General features: G+C 44.8%; 3 protein-coding genes across 3 annotated transcripts; 1 reads left to right on the plus strand and 2 right to left on the minus strand.

Moving 5' to 3' along the window:
* Positions 1-1287: 1287 nt before the first annotated feature.
* On the plus strand, positions 1288-1971 carry SAMD00019534_038820 (hypothetical protein; the record flags this gene model as incomplete). Its single annotated transcript, XM_012900387.1, has 1 exon — positions 1288-1971. The coding sequence occupies one exon, from the start codon at positions 1288-1290 to the stop codon at positions 1969-1971; it is 684 nt and encodes a 227-aa protein (XP_012755841.1).
* Positions 1972-2101: 130 nt separating this feature from the next.
* Positions 2102-5409, minus strand: SAMD00019534_038830 (hypothetical protein; the record flags this gene model as incomplete). The annotated part of the gene is made up of 3 exons (XM_012900388.1): positions 2102-3617; positions 3704-3854; positions 3930-5409. The coding sequence occupies 3 exons, from the start codon at positions 5407-5409 to the stop codon at positions 2102-2104; spliced, it is 3147 nt and encodes a 1048-aa protein (XP_012755842.1).
* Positions 5410-5526: 117 nt separating this feature from the next.
* SAMD00019534_038840 (hypothetical protein) lies at positions 5527-12269 on the minus strand (the record flags this gene model as incomplete). Its single annotated transcript, XM_012900389.1, has 8 exons — positions 5527-8196; positions 8268-8742; positions 8809-10385; positions 10461-10964; positions 11044-11345; positions 11434-11554; positions 11638-12058; positions 12118-12269. 8 exons carry the CDS (start codon positions 12267-12269, stop codon positions 5527-5529), a joined length of 6222 nt encoding a protein of 2073 aa, XP_012755843.1.
* Between the last annotated feature and the right edge of the window lie 1341 nt (positions 12270-13610).

The following is a 13610-nucleotide window of genomic DNA, read 5'->3' on the forward strand; positions in this document are numbered from 1 at the left end:
CTGACCATGCAGTATCTGCTGTGTACCAGTTACACGTGCATTGTTCAATGCATGTTTTGACAACAATAGGAAACTATTGCTTCTCATGGCGTTCGATGTTTGTTTGATTGATGTTAGTATATGTATATGTTTCTTATTATTATCTATCTATCTATCTCTATCTATCTTCATTCATTAGCAATGAGATAAAGAAGATGAATTGAAAAAATAACATGACATGCCAATAGTTCACAAAAGACGTAATCATCACACAACACTACAACAACAATGACATGACGCTTGTGGGAAGTTGGTTTGCAAACACACTCATTCTACCTTCGACAAACACACCCTGACGAATAAGAGATTCTTTCTTGTGGTGTGATGAACAAACTTAGTCAGTCACTCAGTCAATAAATCTATTGACAATCATTAAATCAAAGTATAATAAATCTTAAGGAAGGAACAATAAATGCAAACTTGGTGGTTTGGACTATATAGTCACTGATTTCTGTTATTCATATTATTAGATTCGGGAGTCATTTGTTGACTGGTTGATATATATATAACCGAGATCATATTAAATAATAGAATATATTGTACTGATGTTTAGAATTGTAGATTGGAGACATTTGATTGTGGTCTAATTAATAAACCACGAATTAAAAATACAAATATACTCCCTTGGTCAGCAATAAAAATAGGAAGTTCTCCGAAACCTCGGATTATATTATAGGGAAATAGTGCAGTCTATGGTGAATTATTTCAAGACATCTTTGAAATATCAAACTATATAGTTGGTAAATTGAACAAAGTCACTAAAGTATCTGTCCAGTTAGTTGATCATAATAAGATCATTAAGAAATACTATTCATAATTAAATAAATAAATGACATAATTTTGTCCTTTCTGGACTCATGATTGAACTTCTTACTCGGGTCCTCTATTTGCCGAAATGTCAAATTTTGTTAATCGTTTTCCTAATTATCATCATTGTCCTATGATATGATGTTGTTGTCATTATTAAATATTACAAGATTATATCAAGACATTGTTGATTGGTCATACATTCCATTTTAACTTAACCCTTTTCCCTCGACCGACGAATTGAAACGACGCCCTGAACTTGCATTAAAGTGGGGAGTTACAAGATGCGTGTGGTGTATGTTCACATCAACATTAATGAACGAATGAATGGATAAATAACAACAATAATCAATATCATTATTCATATTGTATTGATATTAATTATCTATATACCCTATATTACTATTTAAATTAAATAAATTATAATAAATTATAATTATAATGAATATTATACTCGTTCATGGAGCTTGGGGCGATGGTTCGCATTGGAGAGGAGTTATCCCAATATTACATGCAAAGGGCTATAATGTCACTGCTGTTCAAAATCCATTGACAAGTCTTGCCGATGATATTGATCGTACAAAGAAGTTGGCCGCTGCTCAAAATGGACCTACTCTTCTAGTTGGCCACTCATACGGAGGCGCTGTCATTACTGGAGCCGGTCATCAACAAAACGTTGTTGGACTTGTCTACATTGCTGCCTTTGCTCCCGACAAGGGGGAGAGTCTCAACGGTATCTTCTCCCGTCAGGCACCACCATCTGGAGGCGCACACATCAAACCTGATGCCAATGGATTCCTCTGGATTGAGAAGCCCGCATTCAAGGAGAGCTTCTGCCAGGATCTCGACAGCACCGAGGCATTGGTGATGGCAACTGCTCAAAAACCAATTGCTGCTCGTTGCTTCGATGACAAGTCGGATGAACCAGCCTGGAAGACCAAGCCAAGTTGGTATCAGGTCTCTTCACAAGATCACATGATCCCACCAGAGGCTGAGAAGTCCATGGCCGAGCGTATGAAGCCCAAGAAGATCATCTCGCTCGACTCTAGCCATGCATCCCTCGCATCCCATGCCAAGGAGGTAGCCAACCTTATTGATGAAGCTGCTCGTTCTTTTGCCAAGTAAGGAGCCTGTTTGGTATAGTTCCATCAATCCATCAATCAATCAATCCATCAATCAATTAATCAATCAAAATCGATCAATAAACTGATGATCAATGTACATACGAGTCGAGGAGTAACCTTTAACATTAATGTTACTTTTGTCGTTGTTTGAGTATATCGAGTAGCTGAACTGCCAATGCTTTGGTGTCTTGGTCTGTGTTGGATGAGGCTGCCCGCTCCATCAGTATTGAGCTCACTTGTACCAGACGAGTTGGTGATGAGAATAGTACACCTGGCGCAGACTTCATCATTGTTCCCAGTAGTCTCAGGCCAGACAACTTGAGCATTGCACTGGGTTGTTTACCAATGGCGTCAACTACCATATCGAACAGATCGTCACCATGTGGTGCCAGCTGGTACTCGTGAAGCTTCATCGTCACTGTGAACAGAATCTGTATAATGTTGGCCATGATCCCGATCACATTGCTTGATGTCGTGGTCCATGAGGTGCCCTCGGGCATGTGCTGCTCCAATTGTTGTTGCAGGTGGAAGTACAATCTGATGAGTGGTGTGAACACAGCCGCCTGGAATGTTTGGCACTCATGATCGTCCAGCAGCTTTGCCAATGTCATCAACGAGTTGAGCACCAGTTGCTTGGTGCGGGTCATGTGTGAGGCTGGGTCGCGCGAGAAGAGAAGCTTGAACTGGGTGATCAGCAAGTCATTGATAGTGTGCGCTTGGTCCAGGGTATCGAGTCGGCTCGCCCTGATCGCCTCGGATGTGAGTGGTTTGATGATGATATTGCTAGAGAACAGAGGCTTGGTCATAAAGGCCAGAAGGTCACCTGCGCCAAGTTGTAACTTCTTAAACTCGGCATCATCAATGTGAAGACGTGGAGTGTTTGAACATGTTATCACCTTCCAGACTACCGTTGCCAGTCGATGTATGAATGTTCCATCGCCATCCTTGACCATCAATATGTTGTTATACTGCACCAAACATCCATTACATAGAGTGAATAGCAGTAGTTTGGCAGTTTGAGTGTCTACATCAACTCTATCATTATTGACCGTCAGTTGTATAACCATTCGTTCCAATGACTCGGACACTGATTGTAACCAATAAATTGATGGTAGGTTACTGATACATTCTGCAGCCAGTCGTTGGATCTCCACCAACAATGCTGCGTTCTTGGATACGACGCGATAGATTAACATTGCGTACACTTGGTCAAGTTCCACGCGTCGACAATCTGTATTGCGCCATGATTGATCACGTTTGCCACCAAGCAACAACTCCTTCAGACACATCTTAAGGAGTAAAAGTGGAGAGAGTAGTTGAAAGACCGTGGTTTCCTCCTGACCCTGAGTCTGTCCACTCGTCCCCAACACTAGTTGTTGTTGTTGCATTCTATCTCTGATGGATATGATCATCAAGTGTCCAAGAGTGTCCGTGTCTATCGATGGCAACATGCGCTGTAGTATCTTTGACATTGTTGTATCCCTTGCATTTGCCCACCACTTGATCACAAAGACTGGAAGGATTTGTTTCCATGTCTTAGCGTCTAGTTTGCTCGAGATTGTTGTTACCAATGTCATCAACTTATCGCTCGCCTTACTATCCAATGTAACTTCGCCACCTTTCCAATCCTCATCTATCTTGTTGGTACTTGAATGATTGATTGAATGAATGAGTGATTGAATGAATGAGTGGCCTGGTCTGCCTTGAGGACTTCTGATAACCTTGGTACATACATTAGAATATCAAGTAGTTGATCAAAGGCCACACTGGTCATCTTGTGCTTGGTGAATATATTGATGATAAGTGGATCGAGTTTGGATTGATTGTTGTTGATAGTATTCCGTAATAATGTTGGTAGTAATATTAAAGGATGTATATGATTGGCTATGAAGATTGTATTTGATTGTTGATCGTCACCGCTGGTATCTTGTAGGAGAATCCAATCGACTAGGATCCTACCCTGTGACTCATTGTTGATGAATTGCAATGGTGATATTGTGCATAATTCCTTAAGTACAAGTTGTACATTGATTGAATGATATGAATTGATGAGTTCAAGTAGATGTCCAAGCTGTGTGTTGTGTTTGGACAACGTTGATGCAATGAAGTGAACGAGTGGACGAGGTAGCGCATCGGTCTCACTCAACATTGTGGTGAATATATCCATTGTGCCAACACCGCCAGTGCCATGTAGTCTGGATGATGTGAGTGGAAATAGTAACTCCAACAACTTGACACAATATGATTGGATTGTTGGCTCTGGAAATTGAATAAGGAATGATGATATGTCGACCAGCTCATCATTATATCTTGTTATAATGTCCTGTTGTCTTCTTTGTGATTGGCATCCAATTAGCAAGAACATTGTGATACAACATAGATCAATGACATCGATAACCTTGATCACTTGGTTGGAGTCACCATCTTGAAGTTGATCGCTCTGTCCAGACATTGTGATCAATGTGTTGATCGATTGATTGATCAGTGATTCCATTGATGTGATGCAGGACTTGGTTGGCGTTGACATTTGAAAGTAGAGTAGTGGCAGAACATGTTGATACCAGACTAAGCACTGAGACAGGTTGGACACCTCAACCGGTGACATTTGTTTGATGAAATCAACAAGGTGATCAAGTGCATAGCGTAACAGATGTTGTCTGTGACTCCAACTTGAAAGGCATTGTGTGACCTCTTTGACAAAGTTCAACAACTTGATTGTTTGCTCAACATTGGCAGCAGTCTTGCACTGTAGTATCGCGATAGATATTGATAGGGCAAGATCACTGGCACCAACTGCTAGACGCGTGGGCTGCACTCCGCCCTCGGTTGCCGGGTCTGGTTGTCCAAACAACCTAATGGTATTGATAAGTTGTGGCATCACATGATCCAAGATGATGTCATTCTGTAGTGACCACTTGTCTGATGCTAGTATCATATGGCTGACCATCATGATCACATCCAACAACTGTCGTCTCGAGTCATTGTCACTGTGCTTCAAGTTTGCCACCAGCTGTTCAGTAAGTGCATTCCAGAATGAGGTCTGATGATGTGTCATCAAATAGTTGAACAAACGTTGTACTCTAAAGTATGATGCAGGTGGAGTGTGTACATTGTCGACAACCAACTGTTGCTGCTCTTTATCATTGACCACAAGTCGATTGAGTGTACATTGTCTGATGTCATATTGTTTGAAATGTATCTTGTGTTGCTCGACGAATGCCTTTGCAATGCTCTCGATCACTTGTAATGTCGTACTATTGCTGTTGTTGGTGCTACTTTGATCTTGTTCGATGTTTGAATCAATCGATTGGAAGCAGAGTTGTAACTCACTGGATGTGAGTGATGATACATCTTTGTCCTTCTTGTCGTTGAGTTTGTTGTTGGTATTGTCGCTTCTATCGTCCAACAATATGAACAAAGACTTGCCAAGCTTGTACATGCTTTCAACAATCTAACAACCAAATGAGTGATGATCACTAGAGGACCAATATGGAGGCCTTCAAACTCTCCCACCCATCATTTTTTTTTGCAAATTATAATATTATAATAATAGTATTTATTGTTGTTGAGCTAGGTATGTTGGTATACCATAAGTGATACAACTTGACCCAACGAGATACTTCCATGTGCAGGACCTCCTCGATACTGCCACGGCCTCGCCAATGTCTGTGCATTCACTGCCCTCAACCTTCATCCTGTTCTCTTTGAACCATTTGTCCATGAATGATTGCGCCAGTCGATCAGAGTCCATCGATGGTATGTCCCAAAGATGTCCAACCACGCTGCGACTGCCCGCCAGCAACAGGTCCAATATGACGCCTGTCGGCTCATACTCGCCCTGCTCCTCCAGCCCACCACTCCTGCATCCAAACAGCATGGACACGGCACATTTGCTCAGCTTCTGGATGTCGTCGCTGGGGTAGTACTGTTCGCCAGAGCCGTGACCCATGTAGAGGAACAGCTGGTGCTGCTCCAGGGCGTGGCGGTACTCCTTCTTTGATGGCGGACGGCCCTTGAGCCCCTTCCACTCGGGTGCCAGTGTTGCAAACACCTTGGAGAACATCGACTCGGTCTTGGTCAGGTCGCCCTTGGGATTCAGGATGTAATACAGGCTGCTCGAGTCGGCCATCGTGTAGTCGTTACCAGTCTCCTTGCGATTGAGCATGGTGAGCAGTTGGTGCAGAGAGAACGAGGGAAGGCGGTAGACGGACGAGTCGCGAAGTGGCTCCATCGACTCGATGGGGAAGAGATGCAGGTTCTTGTCCATGACCAGCACGACGGGCATCTTGGGGATGGTCTTGGCGTAGTCGATAGACTCTTGGATCAGCTGCGCGCCGGTCTTCTTTGTCTTGAACAGCACGTTGAAGCACTTGACAATCAGCTCCTTGGCCTTCTTGATGTTCTTCCAGTCGGGGTTGTGCTGGCTGGACACCTCGAGGTAGTCGTCTGCAGCGGGATGCACGCCATCCATGTATGAGTAGCCGAGAAGTTGAATGATTCCATGATGTAGATGTGATTCGTTGGTGTATGGTATCGACATGATCAGACTCTCTAGCAGTCCGATTGGGACCACCCTGTTCTTGGCCTCGGGGTGGAGCGCGGTCAGCTCGGCCGCCAGCGCAGGTATATGTGTAGCTAGCTTCTCTTTGAGCACGTCACACGAGAGTGTACCAATGAACAATGACTTCCACACGCCAAATACTCCATCCAGGGATTGTAGTAGCTGGTCTACCTCAGACTCGAGATTCCTCCTCCTCTTGTACCACTTCTGTCTCATCGTCTCTGTCTCATCATCTGGACTCTTTGGCGTATTCTCCTGATTGTTCCTCAAGTTCTCGATTGACAACATCTTCATATCGTTCCTCAACTTGTCAATGAATGGTAGTACAATCTCAGGATCATTCTGGTCGTCGTCCTCTTCATCTTGCTCCTCACGGTCCTCCTCATCCATGTTTGATGATTCGTAGACTGGCATGGCAACCTTGATAAGTAGCGGCTGTTGTGAACCAATGAGTCGAGTGAGAATGATGGACTTGCGATCAATGCCAATGATGATGTTGCTGGCAGTCCATTCACTGGGCATGCGCTCAGAGTACATTCTGGTCAACTCGGCTGTGAACATCTTGTCATCGAGCTTCGAAGGAATGGCCACGCCACCATCCCAACTGAACAACTTCTGCTTCAATAGCATGTTGCCATCGTCCACCATGTCCTTGTCCTGCTGTTGTACGATCGTCTGTATATCATGCTTGAACCTGATGCCAAGCGAGAGGTTGAGGAAGTGGATGGTGGCATAGGGCAGCGACTGTCCAGTGGTGAAGGCCAGGTGGCGACAGAGCAATGAGGACAGCTTGATGATGTTGTACTTGCCACACTGTCTTAGTGATGCCAGGAATAGTTCTCGCGCCTTTAGAATGAACTTGTCTGGCTGCATAGCCTTTGGCGTGTAATAGTGCTTCCAGATGGCCTCCCTGCTGGACTCTGGCGCCTTGAGGTAGTACGCACGACCGAGGTGTAGTTGGAGAAGTGACAATGTGATGATGCTTGATGGACGCGAGTCCAGCACTTCATAGTCGTCGATCAGCTGCTCCAGTGTCTCGATGGCCTGGTCATGTCTGCTCTTGATGATCATGATCTTTGCCTGCTTGCCAATGATTCTCGAACGTATTGCATTGAGTGATACCTCCACGTTCAGCTTGGACTGCTCGTCCTTGGGCGTGCCAGAGAGTGTGCACCCGGACAACATGTCAATGAGGGACTCGAGGTTACCCTCTGCTTTGCCTGCAGTTGCTGTTGATCGTGAGCTGCTCACGCCCTTGGTAGTCGCTGTCTTTGACTTGGGGACAGCGCTCTTGGTGGCGGCAGTGAGCTTGAGGATGCGCTTCTCCTTGGGCGTCGAGTCGTTGGCAAAGGTCAGTGTCTCCATGAACTGCTCCATCAGCTGCTCAGACTGGGTGAACTGGTCAATCGAACTGAGGCACTTTCGATAGAGGTGCATGGACTGAGAGGTGATGTTCTGGCGACGGTAGAGATCGCCCAGTAGCATGTTGGCGATCAAGTACACCTTTTGGAGTCTGGGTTCATTCGGTGCATACTTGTCAACCAACCCAATAGCTTGTTCCAAATTGATCTTTGAGTCCGTATAGTTATGGCGATTGAAGCATAGCTCTCCAAGTTCAATCAGGAACTCACAACTAACCTTGAGTGATCCATAAACTGTTCCAATCTATTGGGTGTTGTGTGTTGTATGAGTGAGTGGAATGAATCCAGAATGGACGAAGGGCGGGTTATACTTACGAGAAGACCACGTTCATAGTAGTAGTGGGCTTCCTTGGGTCTGCCTCTGAGCTCGTATATAGAGGCAAGGTGAAGAAGTGAGTCCAAGCATATACTTAGACATCCCCATTTGGATATACGACCTTGATTTGCAATGGACATCTTTTCCTCTTGTGACGATGACGATGATGATGATGATGAGCTTGAACTACTGCTACTGGATCGTGATGATGATGACGATGATGAACTGCTGGTACTTGATGAGAATGAAGTGTTGGATTGACGTAGTGTGAGTCTGGACTCAGTTGGTATGAGTGTCTGGATATAACTCAACATATCGTTGGAGAGCTTCAATGCCATGTTTGAGTTGCCTCGCTCCAAATGTACAATTGATGCCAATCGAGTGAGCTTGATATATGCCGGGTAGTCCACCAACTTATGGCTCTCCTTCATCTTGTTCTTACAACTTATGTACAAGTCCAGTATTTGGTCGTGGCTAAAGGTGTGTCGGTGAGTTGAGTTAGGGGCGAGGTCAATGAATGAATGAGTGATATTGACATACCATGATTGACTTGAACTGGTGTGTAGCTGCAAGTCCAGCTGATGGATTTGGAGCATGAGCAGATGGTTGGCCTTGTCAATGTGCTGGTCGGACATTTGGCTGAGGGTCGATTGGAGTAGTTGGATTGTTAGCTTCATCTTGTCATGTGACTCGAGCTCAGAGTATATGGTACAGAGGTGGCTGTAACACTTGGCCGACTCGTTGGCAAAGTGCTCGTTTGTTGCGGGGAACAGACATCTGAGCAGGGACAATGAGAGCTTGATCACAAAGATGGCCATGGTGAGATCGCCCTCAAACTCGTAAATGTCCGCAATAGTCTGAAGAATTCTGATCGTCGCCAGTGGTGTGATGAAGTGCTTGGAGTTGGCAGCGTACACTGCTGTGTCGTCCGTAGCTTGGTCATTGCTTGGCTTCTGGAGCCTCTCCAGGATGATACACCATTGCCTGATCGATTGCTTCAGCTTTTGGCCCACGTATTCGGTGCCCACGGGTGGGCAGTAGCGATGGCGTTCGGCATTGATGTAACGCGCGACCTGGCTACTGCCCTCGCTGCTCTCGTATATATCCTCCTCGCCAGTGTTGGTGTCAAGTGATCGCATGCCTTGTTGTAACAGCTCTGTGCTATAGTTGTTCTGATGTCGCTCGATGAATGCCACGGCCTTCCAGAAATTAGCCTTGGCCAGCTCGTTGTCGATGGCCAACTCGAGCACGTTGTCGTTGGCCAGGTCCATCGGGGCTTGCTTGTGCTTGCTGAGCATGTCGACTGCGTCCTGGAACAGCTGCTCGATCTCGTTGCTGATGGCCTCCTTGTCCTCCTGTGTGCAGTCGACCAGTCGCAGCAGCTTGGCCTTCTCCACCATGTACTTGCCCAAGAGGATGGGATGGGTGTCGTCGGACAGTGTGGCCAGGATGCGATTGATGCCCTCGAGCTTGATGTCATCGTTGACCTTGAGTGTGTTGTACGTGACGATGCACTGGTCGTAGAGGTGCACGCGAGACTCGACGTCAAAGTCTTCTGGCAATAGGTCGGGTAAGAAGGGTATCGTGTCCAGTTGCTCGTCGCCCGACAGCGCCACCTGACACTGGATGAAGTGCTTGAGGATCAGGGGCAGCGTGACCTGGGCATCCTCGCGATTGACTGAGGGATTCTGTGGCGTGAACATGTCGGCGGCATCAGTCGACGCGACCAGATACTGGAGTGCATCGCTGGTGTACTCGATGGCCTTGCGACGATGTCCATGCTTGGCGTACAATCGCATCAGATGGTAGACCTGCCGCAGCAATTTAGCATAGTTGTCGGCGGTGCTTGGCGTCAGTCTCGAGGCCAGGTATCCCTTCTCCAAGTAGCCTATCGCTTGCTCAGCCGTATGCTGATCCTTTGACAGGTGTCCGCCCATTATATGTAGCAGTCGCACAATATCATCCGATATGATGGTCTTGCTACAAGCCATGTCTCCATAATAGTCCACCATTTCCAACATAGATTCCATAATGCTAGGGCATCTTGCAAGCTTCTCTGTCGCAATATAGCTACACAATGTCCTCACATTCATCTGTATCATGTCATCCAAGTATCTCTGTAATGGATGATGCGGTGAAGGTTGAGTATGTGACTGATTGATTAAGTTAGGAATGATTCCAACGACACTTACCTTGGACAGGTTGGCCTCAATACACTCAAAGGATCGGATCCAGTTGATGAGATGTGTGGGCAACTTAAGGAGGATGCTCAGTGATGGCGCCAGGTTGGTCCAGAGCTTGGTATCGAGTTGGAGGAGTGATTGTATACAGTGTTGTGTATACTCCACGGTCCATCTGATACAACGCAGTAGCTCGCTCTTTAACTCAATTGCCTTGGGATCGTCGCCGGCGAAGGCCTGGAACACCAGCTGATCAATGCCCTTTGCTCCATACATCTGACCAATCTGCTTGAGCAATGTCAATACTCTCTGCTCAATCGTTGATGATCCTGTCAATGACTTTGACAACTGTGCCATTGCTATGTCACATTGGCCAACCAGACCACTCAGCTGCAAGATTATAAAGTCCAACTGTATCTTCCGCAGTGTGGACGACTGTTGTTGTTGCTGGATGGTCACCAAGTCGATGTGCATCCTCTCCAGCAATTGGATAGCGTTGTCATAATACCTTGGATTCTAATTTGATTGATTGATCGATTGATTATGAATGAGTAAGTGAATGAGTGACACTTTGATTGGCCTTGAATGAACATACATTGGTACCATTGGTAATGTAGAAGTTTGATTGGACATGCATCCAGATGAGGTTGGTGATGTCGAGGGGCATGTTGGCAACATCTTTGGATGGTGGTGTGGATGTTGTTGTTGCCTCCCTGTTGGCGATGGCATTGAAGCAGTCTAGGGTCGGTCCAACCAACCCCAGTGGTGTGATTATCCTCGTTGTCCTTCGATGGAATTGATAGGCCTTGTTTGAGAACAATAATGCCTGATTAGATCGTGCCAACAACATGAATGTGAAATGAACAAACTGTAGATATATCTCTTCCTTTCCAGTAACTTATCATTCATTGATTGATTGGAGTGAGTGATTGAGTGAGTGTGCGAGTGGGACTATTCCAGTTATCACATGGACATGGATACATACTTTCTTTGGGATCCAAACTCACTAAACGATTGTAATACTTTGGGAATAAGTAGTCGTTGAGGTTGGGCTTGCCTTGTTCAAACTTGACTCGAAGCCATTGGCTTAGGATCTCGTTGATCCTCTGTGGAAGTGGAAGTAGAAGGGGCGAGTCAGCTGATGTCTCATCAACATCCATCACTCGCCATGCACACAAACCAAACATACCTTGGCAGTGAATGTCATAATCTGATCATGATAGTTGTTCATCCTGATGTAGGACATGGCCCTGTCGAGTCTCTCGATCATTCGCTGGTAGAACTCTGGATCTTTGGCATTGGGATGCGTCTGCTCGCATTGAGTCAGGGAGGCATGAAGTCGCTCACCAAACTCCAGTGCAACGGTGGCCTGATTGCACTCGGTAAGAATGTTCACCAGATTAAACCATCGTTTGAATATCATGTCATTGGCTTTGGTCACTGGATATTCATTCAGTTTGTCGAGCAATATCATTGAGCATCGTACCAACAGGTCCAATCCACTGGCATAAAGATTGCCCGATGCCTGCTGCTTGTTCTGTGCAAATGTAGTCTCCAATGAACCATGTATCTTATCGCTTGTTTCAGACAATGACTTTCCAACGCCACTCCTATGAATGAATGAGTGAGTCATTGATTGAATGAGTGTATCTTGATCCTGAGAACATACTTTGCTGATGACAATCGATTGACATAAGATATGAAACAAAGTTGTATATGTTCTTTGACTTTATGTTGTTGTTGATGAGCATTGATCAATGCTGTAAGTTTGGTCCAATCAACAAGCAAAGACTCAACATTGCTATCAGTAATCTTATCCATTTTTAGTTGGTCGGTGATGTCTTCAGTCAATGTTTGTTGTTTGTATCTCTATCTCTTGCCTGTATAAGTCTGTGATATCACAGACAGCCAGCTCATCGTTTATCAGCCATCCAACAATGCAAGATTATGAATGAAATGGCGCCAAATTTAAAATTAGAAACACACTTCCATTTCAAAATGTTGGCAGCAAACAGATCCCTTCATTTCCAATGTCTCTATCCAGACAATAATAATAATAATACAAAGTGTTCAATCAATCAATAAATCAATCAATTATCTATCAGTCTATTGACATCATAATAATAATAGATAAAGATAAAGTCAAATCAATAATTAAAAGAATTTATTGATAGTGTTGTGGAGAGAAAAAGAGAGAAAATAGGGAAGAGTGACTGAATCAGTCAGTCAAGTCAACAAGTCAACTCTTTGGATGGATGGATGGAGGGATGACCGATGTAAAGGGATAGGTTGGTAGATGGTTTGTTGTGTGTGAGAGTGAGTGTGTGTGAGATGTTGTTCACCAGACCAAGAGAGTTGAAATTGCATTAAGTTGTACCTACACTTGATTGCTGCTAAGGTTAGCTTGGGTTCTGCAGGGTTCAACGGGTGTTGTGGGTGGATTCTTCAAATATTTGTTTTGGAATCCAAGGTCCGACCCGTGATGACCCTTTGCAACCTCCAACATAGTAATAGCGACCAATTAATACATATATATAATACAACATCTGATGTCTGAGGAGCTAACCCAGTTAATAGTCACCAGAGTTAAGCAAGCAGGTGTCAAATGCTTCTTCTGCGGTACTGAGTTGGATATCTGGGTCTTGGGCAAACACCTGCCCGTGTGCGCCAAACTGTGTTACAATATCATCATTGATATGTTCCAGACTAAAGAATCACAGGAGGAGACTCACACGTTGAGGCTGCGTATAGAGGAGTTAGAGGGAATCATCAAGTCATTATCGCAACAACAACAACAACAACCACAAAAAAAAAAAAAAAAAAAAAAAAAACAACAGCCACAACCAACATCGTTGTCATCAACACTCACGCTTCAGCAAATGAAGACGCCAACCAAACAAGGTGCGGCAGAGAACAATAGAGAGCTGATGAATATCACACATACCAAGAAGTTGATGGATGGAGAGACTAGCAAACAAACCAAGTGCTTCCTGCATTCCAACGTTCGAGACCCAACCAATCCCAACCGGATTATAGTAGAGGCGACTTGCAATTCACCAGAGAACAAGATCGAGAAGAAGATCATTGTCTACTATGGCGACCAAAAAATAAAAAAAAAAAAAAAAAAAAAAAAAACAAAAAAAACCAGGTCAATGCCCTATT

This window comes from Acytostelium subglobosum, assembly GCF_000787575.1.
Source record: "Acytostelium subglobosum LB1 DNA, scaffold: scaffold7, whole genome shotgun sequence".
In the NCBI taxonomy this organism is placed as follows: domain Eukaryota; phylum Evosea; class Eumycetozoa; order Acytosteliales; family Acytosteliaceae; genus Acytostelium; species Acytostelium subglobosum.